The sequence below is a fragment of the Trematomus bernacchii genome, unplaced genomic scaffold (assembly GCF_902827165.1).
Source record: "Trematomus bernacchii unplaced genomic scaffold, fTreBer1.1, whole genome shotgun sequence".
Lineage (NCBI taxonomy): Eukaryota > Metazoa > Chordata > Actinopteri > Perciformes > Nototheniidae > Trematomus > Trematomus bernacchii.
This window is the reverse complement of record NW_022987739.1, coordinates 15,500,569-15,521,508: the sequence shown is the minus strand read 5'-3', so window position 1 is coordinate 15,521,508 and position 20,940 is coordinate 15,500,569. Positions and strand designations below refer to the sequence as shown.

Genomic DNA, 20,940 nt, shown 5'->3' with positions numbered 1-20,940 from the left:
GTATGCTAAAAACTACTGTAAACTACTGTAAACTACAATTATCAGTGCAGCCATCATGTTGTTTGGAAAATCCTGCATGGCCTCTGCTTGCCCTTTAAACGGAGAAGGCGGGTCTGTGAGGGGGGAGTTGCCCGGTGTGTACGTGTGGCTGCTCCGCCACTGCAGTCACCTCCTCATCGGGACATATTGCGGATCACACGGGGCGACCACAGGTGCTAACTGGGGGTCAACAATGGTGAAAGTAACGACAGTGAAGACCAAGCCGTATACGGACCAGAAGCCCGGGACGAGCGGCCTCAGGAAGAGGGTGACGGTGTTTCAGCAGAACCAGCACTATGCGGAAAACTTCATCCAGAGCATTATCGCTGTCATCGAGCCTGCCGAGCGCCAGGCTGCCACTGTGGTGGTGGGAGGAGATGGGAGGTTTTTCATGAAAGAAGCGATTCAGTTGATCGTTCAGATTTCTGCTGCCAACGGGGTCAGTAGGAGAATGAGTTTTGTTCACCTTGGCTGCCCCTACTGTGTGTGCAACGCTAGCATGCCAAGTTAGCTAAAACACCTACTGCCATACAGAGCCCGAATGAATAAGTTAGCATGTAAGCTATGGGCAGCTAGCAAGTGGACGTCAAAGTAACTTGACAGGTTGCAACCGTACCAGTCTTCAGTACAGCTCCTATTTTATTTACTCAACTAAATTCTTGAACTGTGGTATGCTGTTGGCTATTTTAGCTTGCGTTAGCTACATTACCAATACAATACAATAATACAATGTATCGTTATTGTCGGTGTAAGATAACGTTACTCCAGTTATGTGGTCACAGAGGTAGGGAACGTTACAACAATTCAAGATGTAGCTATGGGATCAAGTGTTGGGTTATAAGCTGGCCTCCAGTGAACTAAATAAATAACTAACTAACTAATGTTGAATTATCTTGCAAATCACCCAGCTCCTTGGCCTGAAAAATAAACACAGCATAGATGGCATACCTACCATAGATTTGCATGTTTTTTTCTTTTCTTTTTTGCCATAATGTGACAAAATACTCATCTCATGAGGTCCAGTCTATGGACACTAGTTTGAAAAACAGGTGTCATCAACTCCCATCTGTGTTTTCCTGCACTGGCTCCGATGCCAGTCTGACCGTGTTGACCTTTTGTAGAAAGTGCATGAAGGAAGCCACTTAAATATCAAACTATTATTACCTTTGACATTTGATGCTATATAAGGTTACTGACTCTTGACGGCCACCTCTTTGCTTTTGCATAAAGCATTGCAACATGACTTGCAAAATGAATGAGCAACAGCATGTTTGATTGTTGTTTCAAAATGAAGCATGGCCTTACGTTGTGTTGTTTCATAAGGAGCTGTGCAGAGATGCCACTGTCTGCCTTCACTCTGATTATGTTACTGGAACGATTTTAGCCAAGAGGGGGCGTCATTTGAAACGTGCAGACAGTCACGTTGCCCTGCAAACCTATATAGCACAGATGGGAATAAAGTACATCGAGTACGTTTGGGTTTTATTTAAGATGTTTGCATTGTTACCGTCCTATTCCTTTATCCAAAGTGTAGTACATATTATTGCAAGCATAAGGATGCCTTGTTATATTTTTACAAGACGTGTTTGCTTTTCAGGCTGAATCTGTGACCCTCTCTCTTGAGATGGCCCCTCTCTTGTGCAGCTAATGCAAAGAGAGGATTAGTAAATGCAATGTTTGTCACTGAGGCCAGTAGGTTGAAGTTGCATGAAGTGGTCTGATATTTCTCCACAAGTGGTTGATGTTAGAAAATGAGGCAGTGGAGAAACTGATTGCCAAAGGTGCACAGACAGGAGCACTTCTGTTTCAAATGTTTACACAAAGCAAGCCTTTGTATGTTTAAATAGGGATTCCTTGACTGAGATATTTACAATTTTTTTTAAATAATCATATACAAGATATACTTATTCTCTTATTATGTAACCGTAGTTTGGCCTTTCTACTATTTGCCCTAGAGTTAAGTAGTAGCTACATAGATCATTTGAGTGAGGATTGATTAATTAATCAATGTGGCATAATGGTATCATTTAAAAGGATTTTGACAGTGATTGCAATGACATCATTATTAAAGCTTAACAGCTTATTGTGTAAGTATGTCTATTATAGCTTGCATGATATACAAGGAATAAGACCCTTGCATACCCAAAACTGAAACAAAAAGGGAGACGCTCAGATCAATAACCCTACAATTTAGCCATTGCTTTCCTGGTTCTCACCTGTTTGTGTATACATGTGTGTATAATCTGTGTGTCCCTGTATTTTGTATTACTTTCTGCAGATTGGCCATCTGGTTATCGGTCAGGATGGCATCATGTCCACTCCAGCAGTCTCCTGTGTGATCCGCAAGGTGAAGGCAGTGGGGGGTATTATCCTCACAGCCAGTCACAACCCAGGAGGCCCAAATGGAGACTTTGGCATCAAGTACAACATCTCCAGTGGAGGTGAGTGGAGACTGCATTGTGCAGCGTATAACATTTAGTTATCACATGTATTTACACACCTAAGGATCCTCTGCCTACTATGTTGCATTACAAGCATTGAGGAGAAATGCATGGAGTCTTTTAGTTTTTTTTCACCACAGTATATTAGTCGGTTCATCATTTCTAACCAGCTTTTTACTTTGACCCCAGGACCTGCTCCAGAGGGCATCACAAACAAAATATATGAGATCAGCAAAACCCTGCAGGAGTATCACATCTGCCCAGAGCTGAAAGTGGATATTTCCAAGATCGGCAAACAGTCTTTTGAAGTGGACACTTTCAAGCCCTTCACAGGTAAAATGACATCAAGGGCACAGTCCTTATCTCACATGAACAATTATTTATCTATTTATTTAATAGTTAAAGGGGACCTATCATGCAAAATGCACTTTTGTACGTCTTTTATACATGAATATGTGTCCCCGGTGTTCCAGGGAACTCACCAAGTGTCAGAAAACACAACCCTCTCTATTTTCCTCCATACCCAAATCTCTAAAAAAGGGGCTGCAACGGATCTGATAAAAACTGATCCAGATTTGAACACTGTCCTGACGTCAGGACGGTGGCGCTACGGCTATTGGGCCAACTCTCCACCTATCAGGGGAATGTGGGGTTGGGCCACGGCCGGCCATTGCCGCTCGAAAGCGCTGGAGACGCTGTAGTACATATGCCAGGCCTGTAAGTGGCGCTGTAGTCTGCCACAAAAGCAGCGAAGAAGACTTCCCGCCCATAGTTACCATGGTTACCCTTCTGTTTATTCTCCGCTGTGGCTTTTTTTCTCCCTCCCCGAGGCAAGCGTTTGCTCCCGCTGCTTTAATTTAATGCAATCCCTCCCCGTCGAGGCAAGCACTGTAATTCTCTCCGGTTAGTCCACCAGCAGATGACAAACACCCACCTCTCCGCCTCTTCCAAGGAACGAGGGGACCGTGCGGCAGAGTTTCAGTTTCTTTCGCCGGTCAAGATGTCCGTTAAAGTTGAAATCTTCCGGACAAAATTAGAAAAGTGCCGGTCAAAGGTCTTCTTTGTTATTTATTGAGCTTTAAAACAAATGAATAACGACTCTATAGGCCTATAATAATATAATAAAACACGGAGGACGGAGATCTTTTTTTCTCCCCCTCTTGACTTGATCAGAGCACGGCTCCCCTCTCCTGCAGGGGGGCGTGGTCAGCTGCAACTCACAGAATCAGCCCCGTAGACAGCAAACAGCACATAGAGCGAAATGAGGCATGGCTAAAATGCATGATCTGTTTGGTATTTTGAAAACAGAAACGTATAAATATACCTTATATAGGTATGGCCCTACAATATATCATTTAAATATAGCATGATAGGTGTCCTTTAATTCATGTTCTTGCTGTCAACGTTGAACATTAATAGCGACCTTCGATGTGGCAAATGTTGTTTTGTTTCGTTTTCAGACAGCATCTTCACAACTCTTAAACATAATATGGTAATCTTCATAATGATTGAATGAAGTTGGTCTGTTGTGAAATCTAACAAAACATCCGTCATGGTTATGAGGAAAGTTACCTAGCCTGCCAAAGTCTTTATCTTGACATCTGCTGCTATCTTAACCCTAATTTGTGCTCTGTTTCCTCTTTATTTGTTTCAGTGGAGATAGTGGACTCGGTGGAAGCCTATGCTGAGATGCTAAGGGACATCTTTGACTTTGCTGCACTAAAGGAGCTTCTGTCTGGAGCCAATCACATTCATCTCCGCCTGGATGCTATGCACGGAGGTAGGAAACCGCACAGCACACATTCAAACTTTTGTCAGAGGCCAAAAAGAGATTGCAAAGACTGGTTTTGGGCCAAAATTCAAACGATGGATTCTGGGTTTATACATTAAAATAAATTACATATTCTCAGGAGGTACTTATTAAGAAATAGCACAAATCCATTAAAACAAACACAGTTACAGTTGTTGTCTATTGTTTAGGCACAACCAATTTTGTAGAGGAGTGTGTGTATTTTTAGCCAAGAGTATGGGTCTAGTTAAATAACTCTGTCTCTCTTTCTAGTGGTTGGTCCTTATGTGAAGAAGATAGTCTGTGACGAGCTGGGTTCTCCTGCTAGCTCAGCAGTTAACTGTGTGCCCAAGGAGGACTTTGGAGGCCACCACCCTGACCCCAACCTGACATACGCTTCCGAACTGGTCAACGCCATGAAAGGAGGAGAATATGATTTGGGCGCAGCCTTTGATGGTGATGGTGTATGACAATTTTTTTATTTTGCATCAGTTTAATAACATTTTATTGGGGAGAGGTGAGAGCAGAATTCTGAGATTATTGAAGTGGATTGGAATCTATGATGTCAGTACTCATAAAGTTAAATACATTCTGGTCTTTTAAGTTTTTAATAGAAAGTCCAAAATAATGGGCCCTGGAATGAGGGATTGAATCAAACTCATTTTAACTTTGGCACAACACTTTATTAGGACAGTAAATGTTAGTTTTTTTAGCAGTTTTTTATCAGCTCTCCATCTGACAAAAAATGCTGAAATCATTATGCCATACACGGTCAACTATTCATCCTTCTCCTGCCTTTGAAACTCATAATGAGATGTAAGAAAAATGTTCGTATGACATTTTTATTTCGGTTATTGAGATACCTTTTTGAGTGTCACAAATAACCTCTACATGGAATCAGGTGTAAAACATTATCAATAGGGATTAAATATAATCCCAAGAAAGCTTCAGATGGGTTGTCGTCCAACTTCCAGGATCCAACTGTCCATGCAACTAACTGCTAAATGTCAGAAATCCTGTCAGATTTGTATGACTGTTGATCCCTTTTTGTTTTAACTTGTGTCTCTATTTCCAGGACCGTAACATGGTTCTGGGAAAACATGGCTTTTTCGTGAACCCTTCAGACTCCGTGGCTGTCATCGCTGCCAATACTACCAGCATCCCTTACTTCCAGAAGACTGGTGTCAAAGGACTGGCCCGCAGCATGCCCACTAGTGGAGCCCTTGACAAGTAAAAAAAAACACAACGCAACAGCCAATCTTAAGTTTTCCTTCTATGGTAAAGTGCTGCTGTTCCAGATCAGTTCCAGATCATTTTTTTCTAGTGTGGTTTATTGTGTGTTCCAGTGTGGCTAAGGCTCTCCAGATGCAGCTGTACGAGACTCCAACTGGCTGGAAGTTCTTCGGTAATCTGATGGATGCCGGAAAACTTTCACTATGTGGAGAGGAGAGCTTCGGCACAGGTGAGTGAATGTTATCAGATTTATGTACCCAGAACTCCAGGAAATGAAAGGAGCACCCCTCGTTCACTCAATCGCTCACCCCCTCTTCTCTCCCTCTGCTAACCGACCAGGCTCAGATCACATCCGTGAGAAGGACGGCTTATGGGCCGTGCTCGCATGGTTGTCAATCTTAGCCACCAGGAAACAGAGCGTGGAAGATATCATGAAAGATCACTGGCAGAAGTTTGGCAGGAACTTCTTCACCAGGTCAGTAATGATTCCGTTTTGAATAGATTACAAAATTGTGAGCTTGGGTTTTTCAGTATTGTTTTTGATTTGAATTATTGTTGAGCAGTTGTAAGAACTCATACTGTGGAAACAACTGATGTAGGTTTCTTAAATGATTATCTGGCACCTTCTGTTGGTGAATTAGAGAACTGCAGCACTCAAAAGCCCAGAAACAGCCAATTCATAATAAAGTGGTCTTAAGATTCTCTTTTTCAGTTTTTTCTTGTCTCTTTTTAACAATTTTATTATTAAAGAAAATAATATAAAATAAAAACTTGCGGATACTCTTAAACCCATCATTTTATTTACTGCAAAACCAAGGCAAAGTCGTTTTCAGATACGAGTTAAACACCAGATTATGACTTCATGTCCAGGTACGACTATGAGGAGGTCGACTCTGATGCTGCCAACAAGATGATCACGGGTCTGGAGACAGCAATGTTCGACCCATCCTTCGTAGGAAAGAAGTTCTCATCGGGTGATAAGACTTACGATGTGGCTCTCTCTGACAACTTTGCCTACACAGACCCTGTGGACGGAAGTGTGTCCAAAAACCAGGTGAGAGGCTGCAAGACGGGGAACACACATCTATAACCAATCAAAAAGTTATCAAGCAATTATTCATAGTTTACTTTATATATAAGTATTTTAACTGTATCAATCTCATTTTAAAATTGACTGAATGTGTAATGAAGTCGTATAGAACATATTATGGCCAAGGAATGTCTACCAACATGCAGCAAGGCGATTTAAAGTAAAGGCAATTTAAAGTAAAGTAAGTAATACAATTTAAAGCCAACAGGTGATAAATACTATACAAGAGACATTGCACTGTGGTAACTTAATAATTATTAGATTTATTAAAAGGCAGTGGCAAACCGAAAAGTCTTCAGCCTTCATTCAAAATAGTTTTTAGTTTTAGTTTGTTGTAAATATATGCAGCATAACAACTGAACACTGCTTCTCCATGTTTAGATCTTACTCAGGATAGAAAGCAAACCTCTCACCTGAGATATCTGGATGTTTAATAATGTAGCAGAAGTAAATAAATGTTATTTTGGCACTGAACCATTCAGTGCTTTATGAACCAACATTAGTATTTTGAAATAAATTATTTGACAGACAGGAAGCTGTTTTATCGCACCCCATCCTTTCTAACTCGACATGTTTTTCAGCTGCTGTGCATGTTCATGAATCATAACCTCTTCCCTGTCTTTATCTGCCTCCCTCTCACTCCATCAGGGCCTGAGGATCATCTTCTCTGACGGTTCTAGGATTATTTTCCGTCTCAGCGGTACAGGCAGCGCGGGAGCAACCATCAGGCTCTACATAGACAGCTATGAGAAAGACCTCCAGAAGATTTACCAGGACCCCCAGGTCAGGACAATAAGGAGTCTTTCCAGACAGCTAGAACCAGAGAGAGAAAGAGATTAGATAATAAAGTAATCGGATGAAAAATAAACATTAAATATTTGAACAAATGAAAAATCACAGGGGGAAAAAAAGAGAGAAGAAAGGATATTCATATAGTTTGGCACCCCAGCTAGGTTACAGCGGTCACATGTTAACTCACAAGGGCTCCAGCACCCTTCAGGCCAGTCAGAATGATCTGCAAACTGCAGAGCAGCCAGCTTATTTTGGGTGGAGCCCCCCCAGAAATGATTTCCAGATCCTTTATGCAACATATGAGATGATGGTGGAGATGTTTGGCAAAGTCTTGAGTTGTGGCAGCTTATCAGGGCCCCAAGGATGAGAGGATAACATAGCACAAGGGAAACATAAAGTGTATGAGCTCCAACTAGACACTTCATAAAGTCGTTTTGACTAGTGAGGACAGGGAGGGGATGGAGAACAAGAAATCAAGAAAAAGTCAAAATGAAAGAGCCCTTTATCCTCTCCAGTGTGTAAACACCACAAGCAAACAGATGAAACAGAAACATATTGCTTCAGAAACTTGACAGATTAAAGGCCAGCGGAATCACGGTTCAGTTGGCTGAATGGGTTTGATTTACACACCAAGACGGATGACTTGAGATACAAGCCGGTTTGGAAGGAAAGAGGAAGCATATTACTACAACTTATCACATGTCTCCTAAAAGCAGTTTTTTTCTGGATCCAAAGTATTCTGCTTGTTACTACTTGTGAAAACTCTCTCAAAGTAGAAAATAGCTATCAGAAAATTATTTTATTCTGCCGGAAATCATATTGGGCGTTGATAGATGACATTTGTGCTCAAAGTGTAATATTCATTTAAGCAGCCAGCTCAAAGGAAATGCATGACGAGCTCTTGGTTGCATCATTTATATAAAGCAGTTTAATGAGAAGTACTTTGGCAATCTTCAACTCTCATGGTGCATTTGAAACTACAGCCACTAGCAATTTACTTAGTTATGCATTAGGACTAGAGGAAAAAGTTAGCCTGGCTCTGTGTAAAAGGCATCAAAGTTCGCCACCCATCACCTCAAAAGCTACTGTTTTGTTGGGCAATCTGTACAAATGCTATGTTAAAGTGTTATAAAGTCATATTGGGGTGTACTGGGGGGTTAACTGCTTGACTATTTCTTCTACAAGTAAAGCAACGTTGCAGTGTCTCCGTCCATCTGGAACTTAGTGTGCCCGAAAAATAGATTATTTTACGCTTCTTGTACGGATCACACTCACAAGATTATGTCAATTCAAAATGTGTTGATAGGTGAGATTTTGTTATCTCTGAAGGCCTAGAGTAGCTATTTTCCCCAGTCTAGTCTTTATGCTAAGCTAACTAGTTGCTGGCACTTGCTTCATATTTAGCATACAAACATGAGAGCTTTATCATTTGTGAATTAGTGTATTCCATACAAATTTGAACGGTACTTTAAATTGCAACAATATAAAGTGTGTGTGTGTGTGTGTGTGTGTGTGTGTGTGTGTGTGTGTGTGTGTGTGTGTGTGTGTGTGTGTGTGTGTGTGTGTGTGTGTGTGTGTGTGTGTGTGTGTGTGTGTGTGTGTGTGTGTGTGTGTGTGTGTGTGTGTGTGTGTGTGTGTGTGTGTGTGTGTGTGTGTGTGTGTGTGTGTGTGTGTGTGTGTGTGTGTGTGTGTGTGTGTGTGTGTGTGTGTGTGTGTGTGTGTGTGTGTGTGTGTGTGTGTGTGTGTGTGTGTGTGTGTGTGTGTGTGTGTGTGTGTGTGTGTGTGTGTGTGTGTGTGTGTGTGTGTGTGTGTGTGTGTGTGTGTGTGTGTGTGTGTGTGTGTGTGTGTGTGTGTGTGTGTGTGTGTGTGTGTGTGTGTGTGTGTGTGTGTGTGTGTGTGTGTGTGTGTGTGTGTGTGTGTGTGTGTGTGTGTGTGTTCGCTCGCTCGCTCGCTCTTTGTGCAGGTGATGCTGGCTCCCCTGGTTGACATCGCCCTGAAGGTCTCTCAGCTCCAAGAGAAGACTGGACGCGCTGCCCCCACTGTGATCACATGATTCCTCTGCCACAGCAACAGGATACCTCTGCTCTCTCGGGGGTGAAGCTGCCCTTGAATGCTGTCTTGGCTTCCTGGTCCTCTTAGAAACAGAGCTGGATGACAAAGTTTAACAAAAAAGGGAAAACACACGAGGAGCTCTTGATTTACTTGCACTAAACTGTATGTGCTGTTTTCCTAAAATAAGTGAGAAGTGTCAGATCATTTGTCTTGACACGTCATATGTGCTGCCAGACAGACATTGGTTTGTCACACATTAATACTTTAATAATGTGATTTTAAGGAAAACAACATTTAAAGATTCAAAAGTAGACTGAAATATGTGAATGGAGTGTGCCTCATGTCATTTCTGGAACCGTGTTTGATCATTTTATTGTCCAGATCTGTTCCTGAACCATATCATTAAATGGAAACACTGCCAAACTGGCAAAAAGATTATCAGCAATTGTGAGCAACCTCACCCCCAGTCCCCTTATTGACCTTGTACCTTCCTGTCCCTGTGTTCTCCAAAACCATCAAAACATCCTCTCAACCTGAACCATGACCGTATCCTAAAGCCTTGAAAACTAACACATCCACCATTAATAAAATACATAAAAGACACACTGTGGTTTTGAATCAGTTTCTTTTGTTTGTCTTTTTTCATTTCTGGTTGCTCAATATTTTGTTAAACCAAGTTAATACGTATGTGTCTGTCTGTCATGGGCACACACAATTATTTATAGATTTTCTACTGTACCTTCCCTTCAAGAAACCAGCTGTTGCTTGACTACGTTTTGGGGCCAGCTGTAATTGCTTTAGCAGACCTGGGTTTATGTAGCTGAGCATTCAGTGTCTGTGGGGTGATATTAATGATACTTTATTTCCAGCTGGGAAATTATTCTAGATAAACGCAAAGATCCTGCGGTAGTGAGCCACGTCGTATAGGACAAGCCTCCAGGAGAATAAAGTGCTTCCTAAAAGTGAACGCCTCTCCAAACACATTCCTGAGGGAAGCAGAGTAGCATCACCTGATGAATTGTCTCCCTCCCTCTCAAGTCTTCTTGTGTAATGAGACTGTAATGCTGAATTAAGGAGGTCCCACAGGATATATCTAGACATAGAGTTCACAGAATTTGATTTTTTATGAATTTTTGTCAAATGTAGTTTATCACAAGGGATATAAGTGAGTCATGTATAAGTCCCAACAGTTACTGTATTGGTGTCAACTTTTTCCTCACAAAACTCCCTTATCTTGACGTAAATTGGCTACAATTTAGTTAATAGTAGTGAGGGTGGGAAATCAGGTGCACCCACGCACAGCACGGGCCGACTGACGTTTCTTTCCCACGAAAGGGAAAATTGGCCTCAATCACAGATGGCACATTTTCCGCCAATTTCGGCCATGCATGTTGGTGTCATTCACACTGACCAACAATCAGTTCTACCTGTTTGCACTAATACCCCCCAAACATATGGTAAAACCCTGAGCTGGAACTAATCGACCATTCATGTTGTATCTTCTAACAAATCTCTAAAGTATGACGAAGTTACATTTCCTGTGATTTCAATGACAGAAATTGTTACTAGATACATATTTTAAATAGCATTCTCTGCTTTTATGAGCTAAATCTGAATGAACATTTCCCATGTTTGATCTGTGTTTACATTAAGATCAAGGATTAGGCTTTGAGGGCTTATAGCCAGCCTTCAAAGCGATATCTGTGGCATTTGGGATGTATAAATGCCCTAAACAGTTCCTCTCCAGTCCCTTAGGAGTCCCATTAACCGGGTGGAAACTTTTTCATGTTGCACTGTTCAGACCCTGTCAGGCTGACACAGTGCAATCCTGCAGTACATAATGTGTTCCCCTTGCTTGGCTCGTAATGGCTTGCAGGCTGTATTTGGATTGGCTGTCATTACATCAGGTAATCACAAAAGGCTTACATTAAACTGGCCTGGACCACAGCTATTAGATGTCCAAATGGCTTTCTCTGGAGCTGGCATGGAGCCGCCTTGTGTTTTTAGAGCGGCCTGTTCATTGCTCCCCTGCAGGAAGAGGGGCAACGCAGTGGACCAAGATGGTCATAGGCTATGGTGTCTCTGCACTGCAATCAGAGTTTACTTCTTTGGTTCTTGTAGTCATCTTGTCCTGCATTCAATTCGCTTATGCCCCCATTTAATGTCAGGTTTAATAATTCCTTGTCAGTCTCTTCCATAACTTATAATTCAATGCCCATTTAATATCATTGTGGAATAACTTAAATGGCCATAAGAATGATGCCAATGGGGATTGTACACTATGTGAGCAAGACTAAAATAATATTTTTAAGAAGATATGATGTATGTCCCTGAAACTGAAGCTACACATTTTGTGAGTCATCCCAAAAAGAATCAGAAATTAGGCCCGTATGTCACTCATTTGAAACGACATAACTGCAAATGTTTTTGCACTCTCCATGTGCAAAGAAAATATTTATAAATGATATATCGGAGCTAGAAAAAATGAGAACTCAAACTGGCGTTATCAAAATGATGTAAAGAAGCTATGACAGGGTGTGTGAAGTTGAAGTCTCAGACAACAGCCCTTATTAAAATAAACCTGGCATCAATAGATACAGAGGCTCCACATGAGTCACCACCATCTTATCACTCAATGTTCAGTTTCTGGAGCTGAAGAAGTGTCCAGGATGAAGTGTGAGGCCATAAAAAGTCTTCAGCAACAGGATGAGATGACTGTGAACATTTCTGACCACACAGTTGGACCGAGCAGTGGGGAGTAGTGGCTGGCTTGTGTCCACACACCACTCCATAGAAACCTTTTTGATCTAGGATTTGAGATCAAGAAGAAACCGGATTTTGAACCATTAAAACTCTACGTGGTATAATCTATTCATTGAATACTTAGGCAACAGTGCAATTCGTTTTTTCTCTTGAAACCTGATTTCATTTTAAAAAACAAAAATCTACTCTCTCGACGCCTATTCATCTTCTTTCCATATGTGCTGCACTAAAAATACAAACAAAGGAAGTAAAATCTAGTACACACGTGTTTGACTTCAAGCAATTATTGTTCTGCTGCACAATACTTCAGATATATCTGGAGGCGCCAGAAATAATTGGAGAATATACAGTAAAGTTGCCTCAGTGTATACAATTACCTATTTTCTTGAAAAGTTTAAATGAAAGGATTGGAAATGTGATGCTTTTGAAGTGTTTATTGTCCTGTTAAACTGTATCTGTAATGAGTGTAAGATTTCCCTTTCCCAGGGAAACTAAAGTATTGGGCTGGAAATGGTCCCTCCATTCTTCATTTATTGTATATCAGCACTGACTGCAGTATGTTCCAAAAGGCCCCATTGGGAATAGTGCAACAGACATTCGAAAGGTAAGCCCATAAAAATGCAATATGTACAGATAATCTCTGATTTGACTGCAATGGGGGTTTAAAAGGGGGATTCAAAGGATGAAGAGAGGCCAATATTGTCTGTCAGCCATTAAATGATGTCTAACCAAGGACGGAAACTGTCTTGAGTTATCCGCTGATTGAAGAATGCGCAAAATGCTAGCACATTATCAGACCATGGTAAGGAAAATCTGATTTAAGCACAAATTATTAGAGTCATCTGAGGATGTGAAGGAAAACCGATACAGGGAAGGTTTTGGAGAAACATGGAAATGATGGCAGGGAAGCCACCACCACCCTCATCCTTTGATTTAATTGTATTGACATCAGTGCCAACTATGTAACAAAGGGCCTCCCTGTCCATGTGCTGGGGCCACTGAAGAAACCCTTAGGGATCTGCTCTTCAAACAGACCTTCAGAACCCTAATCCGCTCCACCATGAAGGTTAGATTACTTTCACCATGCATGGTTGCAATTTTAATAATCATATCCTACTTTGGCAAAATGAAGTTGATAGACATCAAGGAGGGAAAATAGGCCAGTGTCAGAAATAATTTCTCTACTTGATCGGCCCAGTGGTGAGGTCTTTCCCCCTCTGAAAACCCCCACTTCTCGGAGGTATCTATCACAACCTAAACACAGCGTAGGTTAAATTCATGTGGCTGCTTAAACAGGTTAAAAAGGGTTCCTCTGTAAGAATCACAACTGACATGTGAGGAACATCACCTTACACGTTTCTCCAAACTGCAATCAGTGAAGCCCAATTTCAATTGGTTTGACAGTTACAGAGTTGCTTTGTTTATATTATCTCTGCGCGTGATATCACTGAAGCACAATAGCTCTTTGTTGTGTTAATTGAAATTGTATGTGAAATGATTGCCATGTCACGCCCGCACATGCAATCTCACACGCACACACTTTAGGTATGCCTATTTTTTTCTGCGGTCCAAAAGAATCTTGGATCACTAGCAGTATGCTCTCATTCCACTCAAAGTCCTTCAAGTTGCAGACTGAAGTTTTAAGAAGTAAGAGCTACAGAGTGCATATTCACTGTTAGGTCCATTTTCACTCACAATTCAATTAAATCAGGAACAATTATACACTTATCCCAAATCCCGCCCTTTGGCATGAAATAATTGTTATGTCCAACCCACTAAAGGGAGTCTGAACCCTTAATCATCATTAGCAAATGAGCTGCAGTTTCTACTCAAATGTGGAAGTGCTTGAATTGAACACAGCCCTGGTTTGGATCAGAGTTTTGGCAGATGTGGCAAACTACTGCTTATGAACTCTCATAATTGCTATATTCTTAATTTCCTCATCCACCTATGGTGGACCAGGCATGCTGTGAATAAGTGTTGTCTTACAGTATACAGGAATACAGGAAGTATTGACCATACACAGAAGCCTATTAATTAAAACAAATAGGTTTATACTCCCTGCAACACACACTAAAACACACCCTTATCCTATCTCAGGGTTTACAGGAAGCTTGTGCAGTATTATCTCTAAACTCTGGTTAGCAGCCTGTATCTCCAGAGATGACTGAGGAGAGGAGGGGAAGGACGGTTTTGATTATGAGTCCTAAGGAGGGAGACCCTGTCCTGGACCCCTGGGCCTGACAAGGGATTTTAGAGGTGAAGCCCTGACGCTTGTGAGCAGCCCGCTACACCCTCTCAGATCTTCAATCGAAAATAATCCAGTCTTAAAGCATTATTCATACATGTTCTCTGTAACAGTTAAATCGAAACACACTCCAGAGAGGATGATATTTCCCTCTAATGAGCAGGGGTAGGTCACAGTATAGCAGAACCGGAGATGCTAAATTGCTACCATTCTTTTCCTGCCCCGGTATTAATCTGTCAAAGCGCTCTGTGTGTGCAGACACACATGCAGAGACAAAGTATGTGTCAAAATCCAGAAGGGAGCAGAGTAAAATGAAACAAGGTGTGGAGTTAGAGGAGAAGGTGAAGTGGGTTTATAATAATGTAAGGCTCTGGAATTAATAATTGTATGAAGGTTGGTGAATGTGATGTGTTGAAGTTAACATTTCTGAAGAAGGCACAAGAGACTTCTTTACACACGCTGGCTTTTCTTTATTAATCTGTCTATCTGTCTGTATTTTAGTCAAATGAGAATGTGTGTAGTTGAAGACAGGCCTATTTTCATATGCTCAGGTGAGCTGTTGTCACATATAGCAGCATATATGTTCAACCCAATGACATGAGATGCTTTTACTAAACAAATTAGATACTATGTGGAAAAATCTGATCATTTTCTGACCCGTACAATTATTTACTGCCTGTGGAATATTATCTGAAGTAAATGAGCATAAAGAAGCATATAAGGCTGAATTCACCTTTCACATTCTCTTGATTCATTATTAGTATATTTTACAGATTTTCTTATTGGAGAATATTTTCCTCCTTGTAAATACTGGTCCTTGTAAATCATGTGTGCCAGAGACAGCCTGAACAAAAGTGGTCGTTTAGACGTTAGAGCCCCTCAGCCTGCAGGGGACTGAGAAGCATTCTGTGGTTTACATAGTACTATTCATTCATCCAAAGATACACTACCTGAGTTTGTCATCGTGTCAATAACATACCTCAAGATTCAATATTAACTTCATAACTAAGTCTTAAGTTTGTTTCCATCCTTTTTTGTGCTTTGTGCTCATCTATCTTTTATAAAATGTGCTGTCATTTTTATTTAGTCTGCATTACTTTTTGTCTTTAAACCATTTCAAGTGTTTGTGGTTAAATATTGCTGTGAACAGTTGCACATTGCTAAGTCCCCATTGGAAACAAATTAAAAGTGAATTATTGACCATTATCCAGAAACAATATTTGGCAAAACAATTGCACCATAATGTTATTGAGTGTATATTCTGACACTTTCAATTCTATCACACAACCTTTAAGGCAAGGCAAGGCAAGGCAAGTTTATTTATATAGCACCTTTCAACACAAGGTAATTCAAAGTGCTTTACAAAAATGGAAGACATTTTAAAAATGGCATTTAAAATCAGTCATTAAAAAGAAAAGATAATAAAATAAACATTAAAAGAAAAAATACATGGATAAAAGTTAAAAGTTACAGTGCAGTTTAAGATGTGAATAGTTCAATTAAAAGCAGCGGCAAAAAGAAAAGTCTTCAGCCTGGATTTAAAAGTAGTAAGAGTTGCAGCGGACCTGCAGGTTTCTGGGAGTTTGTTCCAGATATTTGGAGCATAATAACTGAATGCTGCTTTACCATGTTTAGTTCTGACTTTAAGTGCAAATGGGAATTGTAAATGTTCACATTTCCATTTTTCTCAGGACTTCTCCAGGCTTGCTCTGTAGGTGAGATAAATGTCATTATTGACTTTGGAAATATGTTGTAGTGTTTCACAGCAATTAAATAAAGCATTCATTTAGTACTAGTTCTATTACTATATCTTAACATCACTTTTTGTTTCCCTAAAAGGACGCTTTATTGTCAGACAATTGCATTTAAATGCCTCTTCCTGTCCTCTTGCAGTTCCTATAGTAAACACAGGGTGGCGACACATGGCTAATCAGAGCCATGTGGCTGGTGCGACCCATGGTGCGGCCACAGCCTCTCCAGAGCAGTTTGCAGGAAGGAGTGCGCTCAGTTGAAGAGAGAGTCAGAGAGGGGGAAAGTGTGCTGGGCTCCAGCGAGGAGGAGAGAGACAGAAACCAGGAGAGACAACTTTCTTCCACACGCTCTTATTTTTTTACCGAGAGGTGCGCTTTGAGAGATCTGCTGCAGACAGTGCATAAGTTATCAAGGCACCGTACATTTTTTTGGAGGGGCTCGAAAATAACAATTAGAGTGAAGTGGATGTGATAAGCGGGCAAAGGTTTGACACAGAGCCGGAGGAATGTATCCAACTCGGGCAGCGGCGAGCCAGCGTCCTCGGGGATGTCCAGCCCGCGCGCTGTGGGTCGCCCTGCTGCTCCAGAGCGTCCTGGAGCTGAGCGCCTCTGGTGAGTCTCTACTTTATTTCCCCTTTTCTCTCTGCTGACTTTACTTAATCTGCGGTTCATCCCAACATGCGCCAATTCATTCAACCATGTCATATGTCCACCTTGACGAAGATTGCTCCTCTTTTACCATAGCTGTATTGTTGCTTTTACGCACTTTAAAGTCAGTTTAAGTCATTGTGTTTATAAAGGGCAGCATGGTTTATTTTCTAACACCGCTTTGTTTGTTATTCGCTCCTGAAATCATGCCACTAATGTCCTCTGCCTGTTGTATTAAGCAGAGCTGTTTTCCATCATTGAGCCTCCACTCTCATGTAAATGATCTTTGGTTTTTAGATGATCGTCCTATTGTCATTCTGAAGCCTCAGCACGGGGAGAGACCTGACTCCATTGGCAGACAATAGGGGGGCTCTTAACGAGTCAGCTGGATAGCTATTGTGAGCCCAACCACCCCCTCAGTGATTTAGCTGAATATATAGATAAGGGATGAATAACATTTTATTTAAAGGCAAACATGATTTAAACATAGAGGATTGATTAAGTAGTGGCTGTTTCAGGCAGTAAAATGAGAATACATAGACAACTTGTGAAAACCTAGGCCTGTGGAAACAGTCCAAATTGCCTCTCACCCAAACAATCCTGGTCATTATTCAGGTTTTTCCTCTTTGGTTAACAATAAAGCTATACCATTTTTGGCCAATTCAAATATGTAAATAACCACATTTACACTGCCTTTAACAGACGACTGAGTGTGTGGTATTAACATGTTAAAGAACGTATCTGATGTTATCTGTAACCAGCTTTTGGTTCAGTTTGAATTCAATTTATATTGTCTATGAAACCGCTTGTGGAGTGCGATTATTTTTTTCTGGCCTTTTTATAGTGTATAAAACAATCTCCCCCTCCCTGATGGGAAATGAATCATGATGTATTCCCTCTCTCAATGTTTATTGGGGTTTGTTTGGATTATCTCTGTCCTCCCTAAATGCTTGTGGTTGTTATTTAAAAAAAAAAAAGTGGCGTTCAGAATATGCAGCACTGAGCGTAAAGCTTACTGCTACCCTTCTCTGGCCATCCCTTCTTCATTTTTTCCTGCCCCTCTTTTTTCTTGAGGCAGGAAGGAATGTTAATCCACATTACTTAACTGGATGATTTAGCTATACCTTCTTCAGATGGAGTTTCATGATCGAATATGGAATAGAAGAGATTCAAGGCCCCTACTTTATATCTGAAAATGGACTGAATAGTTGAAATAACTCACGTAGCTGAAAGGCAACATCTACATCTACATTTCATACAGATAATACTGTTTTTCATGTAGAAAAAGAAATGTCCTCCTAATGCTGGACACCATAAAACGATTGAAAAGCTCTTAGAGATTATGTTGCTGCACGCTATAAGGATTTAGACTTTTTCTACAGATAATCATAGCTTCACTGTAGCTTTAACGATCATAGACAAGAAAATGACACCCATTATAACTCTTTATTCTTCCATTGCACTCACTCACAATTTTGACCTGCTATTTACCGCAGTAGAAGCAGCTCGGGGATATGTAAGCAGATGATAACACTGGGAGTCTTGTTTCTCCTCGGACTTGCTGTGAAGGGAAGGGTCAGAGAGGAATAATTCTCTGGTTCAACTGGTTCCAAAGTGAAGAGAAGATTGCAGTACCGTGTGATCAGTGGCCAGGGGATCGTGTACCATCTCTTGTCAAAGCAACTGAGTTTGAGTGACAAAAAAGAAACCAAAAGGCGCGGCCGTTTATTTGCAGGTCTCACATTTATTGATCATTCTGTGAGTGTCCAGTCAACAGGTCAGTGGTCTGTCTCTGTGCGTGGTTAAAATACCAACATCTCCAGGAACAATCGGGGCTTCCCCTCTCCACAGCAAGGGAATTTCATTACATGACAGACATGACTAAGGATTATAAACCAACAATATATATATATATATATATATATGCATGCATGGTTTTTATTCTGAAGAACTGCATCTTCTACAATAACTCACAAAAATCCGTCCAAATCAAATATTACATTTAACAAAAAGTGTATCTGTGCCAACTCTGAAACACAAGTTAGGATGTGGCATATCTTCTTAAATAGTCATTATATCTCTCAGCCCCTGCCCTTTAGCTTCAAAGTAATAATCAGTGACATGTTCATAAAAATAAATTGACTGCAATGTTTTCAAGCTATATAAACTGTGTAAATGTTTCTGAACACGGGACATTCACCTCTAAACATAAAAGGTCCTGTGCAGGGCAGAGACTATGTGAAAACTGTTTAGAATTGCATTTAGCCTTTTAATAACACTCAGGGAGGCTATAAATCATGTTGGGTGGAACTGCCTCGCTGCCGTTTTCAACAGAACACACTGTTGACACTAAAGGCACTTCACCCCTGGAAAAAAATCCTCGGTGCTACAGACTCGGTGTGTAAGAGCTTGTCCTGCTCTGCCTGCTCCTGAGATGTCGGTCTGTACTGTTATATTTCCTCTGGTATTTTCTTAGTCTCTTATTAAGGGAGTCGTTTGCAAGGAGGTGAAAAAGATGTTAGAGGTTATGGTAGCTCTTTCTTTATGCACTCAAATAACTGCATATCGGCCTCTCCCTTTTGAGATTTTAAGTCTGCTCTGTGCTTTTTATCATCGCAATATTGTCTCCTTTTATACGTCACAATATTCAGTTTATCTATATTTTATCCAGATGTTCTGGGAATCGTCGGGCTCCATCTTGGTCTGAGTGGTCTTCCATCTCTTTCAGATGGATAGCTCTGGTGTGTTAACTCCCACTCTGCACAGTGCACACTAACTCAGGCATCAAGTGGTGTGCATCCCTAAAAGCTTTTGGCAGACATAGAAGAATGTGGCAGGGACTGTATGTGTGAAACAGATGTATGGTCTTTTTTCTGGTGGGAGGGGGACCTATTTTTTTAGACAGTTTGACTCCATTTTGAGCGTGTGAAATGTGAAGAAAGTCGAGGACATTAATATAATCAGGACATAGCCATACATCAAATGCTCGGACTCTGTTTAATGTCACTGATTTAAAACATCGGTGTGTAAACCACGTTGTGCACTGGCAATTACCTACTTCCCACTTGTTATTAAGCACATGTGTTTGTCAAGGCTTGGTGTGCCTCAGTGTTGCCATAGGGGCAAACTGTTTGCAGAATATTGTGTGTTAATTGTTTAACTGATGTTCAGCCAGCAGGCAATTTGCTTTAACATTATATATAAAGCATCAAATAACTTTAAATGCTTTTTTCCCCGGACTTTCTCGTTGTCGTTTCCCAAGCAGGACTACCTCATTGATGAGAATTCATGAGATATGAAGTTTCCTTATGATGTGTGATGCCTGTAAATGGTACGGTTGTTTTCCATTAGTTTGCCGGCTGGAATGTCCTGATAAAATGTCGTCAATGCTCGGTTGACAGAGGAATTTAGGAAGGAGAGGCTGATCTTAGGTTTTTCCTTTTTTGTGGATCTGCACTCTGCCAAGTCAGGCAAAACCCTTTTTCCGAATGGTAAGAAGTGAAAATGTCTCTGGATCTGCATAATATTGACAGGAAAAATGCTCTTCTTTCCACAAAACACACTCTGTGGAGCATGCTTGTTTTTCAGTGGTCAGACTTCCTCCGAGAGGCAGCGTTTAATCAGAGGCTGAAAAGTGTTCACTCAGATCCTTCGTTGGAGGCGTTTGATAAAGTTTCTGCCACTGCAAACTGTAGCCAAGCGTGAAAACCCTTTTCCTGCAATTTACTGTCTGCACAGGAGGTCAGTCTGTTGGAGAGAGAAAACTCTCTGCAGGGTTCAGGGAAATGCAGTGGTGGATTAACAAAAGGAACAGAAAACATTGCTTCAGGTTTTAGGGTTGCAGCTGAGAAGCCGTGTGTAAATGACATTGTGGCACTTCAATGATTTTAACAGTCAGGCCTGCGTTGGCAAATAAACTGTAGCATTCATTTTTGTCAAACTAGTACGGTAAATTAATAGACACAGATTATATTTGTGCCTGCTCTGTATGTCAGACTACAAATTAAGTAGCCTTCTCTACATTCTATTCAATACCATGTTGATGATTTTCTACTGCATGCTGTCTGGATGACAAATTACGGCAGCCACATAAA

General features: G+C 40.9%; 2 protein-coding genes across 2 annotated transcripts in view; both read left to right on the top strand.

Moving 5' to 3' along the window:
- Positions 1 to 126: 126 nt before the first annotated feature.
- Positions 127 to 10,039, top strand: pgm1 (phosphoglucomutase 1). The gene is made up of 11 exons (XM_034147562.1): positions 127 to 478; positions 2,318 to 2,480; positions 2,670 to 2,813; positions 4,135 to 4,260; positions 4,543 to 4,733; positions 5,345 to 5,499; positions 5,616 to 5,731; positions 5,842 to 5,977; positions 6,373 to 6,556; positions 7,241 to 7,375; positions 9,348 to 10,039. Exons 1-11 carry the CDS (start codon positions 233 to 235, stop codon positions 9,435 to 9,437), a joined length of 1,686 nt encoding a protein of 561 aa, XP_034003453.1. The 5' UTR covers positions 127 to 232; the 3' UTR covers positions 9,438 to 10,039.
- Positions 10,040 to 16,473: 6,434 nt separating this feature from the next.
- ror1 (receptor tyrosine kinase-like orphan receptor 1) overlaps positions 16,474 to 20,940 on the top strand; it is a 121,045-nt gene continuing 116,578 nt past the window's right edge. The window contains exon 1 of the mRNA XM_034147768.1: positions 16,474 to 16,810. Coding sequence (XP_034003659.1) covers positions 16,705 to 16,810 — 106 coding nt within the window. The 5' untranslated portion in view covers positions 16,474 to 16,704. The remainder of the gene's footprint in view (positions 16,811 to 20,940) is intronic.

Excerpts from the sequence above, each read along its gene's own strand:
- pgm1 (XM_034147562.1), top strand. The coding sequence starts at position 233 with ATGGTGAAAGTAACGACAGTGAAGACCAAGCCGTATACGGACCAGAAG. Across the intron at positions 2,814-4,134 it reads CACTTTCAAGCCCTTCACAG|TGGAGATAGTGGACTCGGTG; the intron begins GTAAAATGACAT and ends TATTTGTTTCAG. Across the intron at positions 4,734-5,344 it reads CAGCCTTTGATGGTGATGGT|GACCGTAACATGGTTCTGGG; the intron begins GTATGACAATTT and ends CTCTATTTCCAG.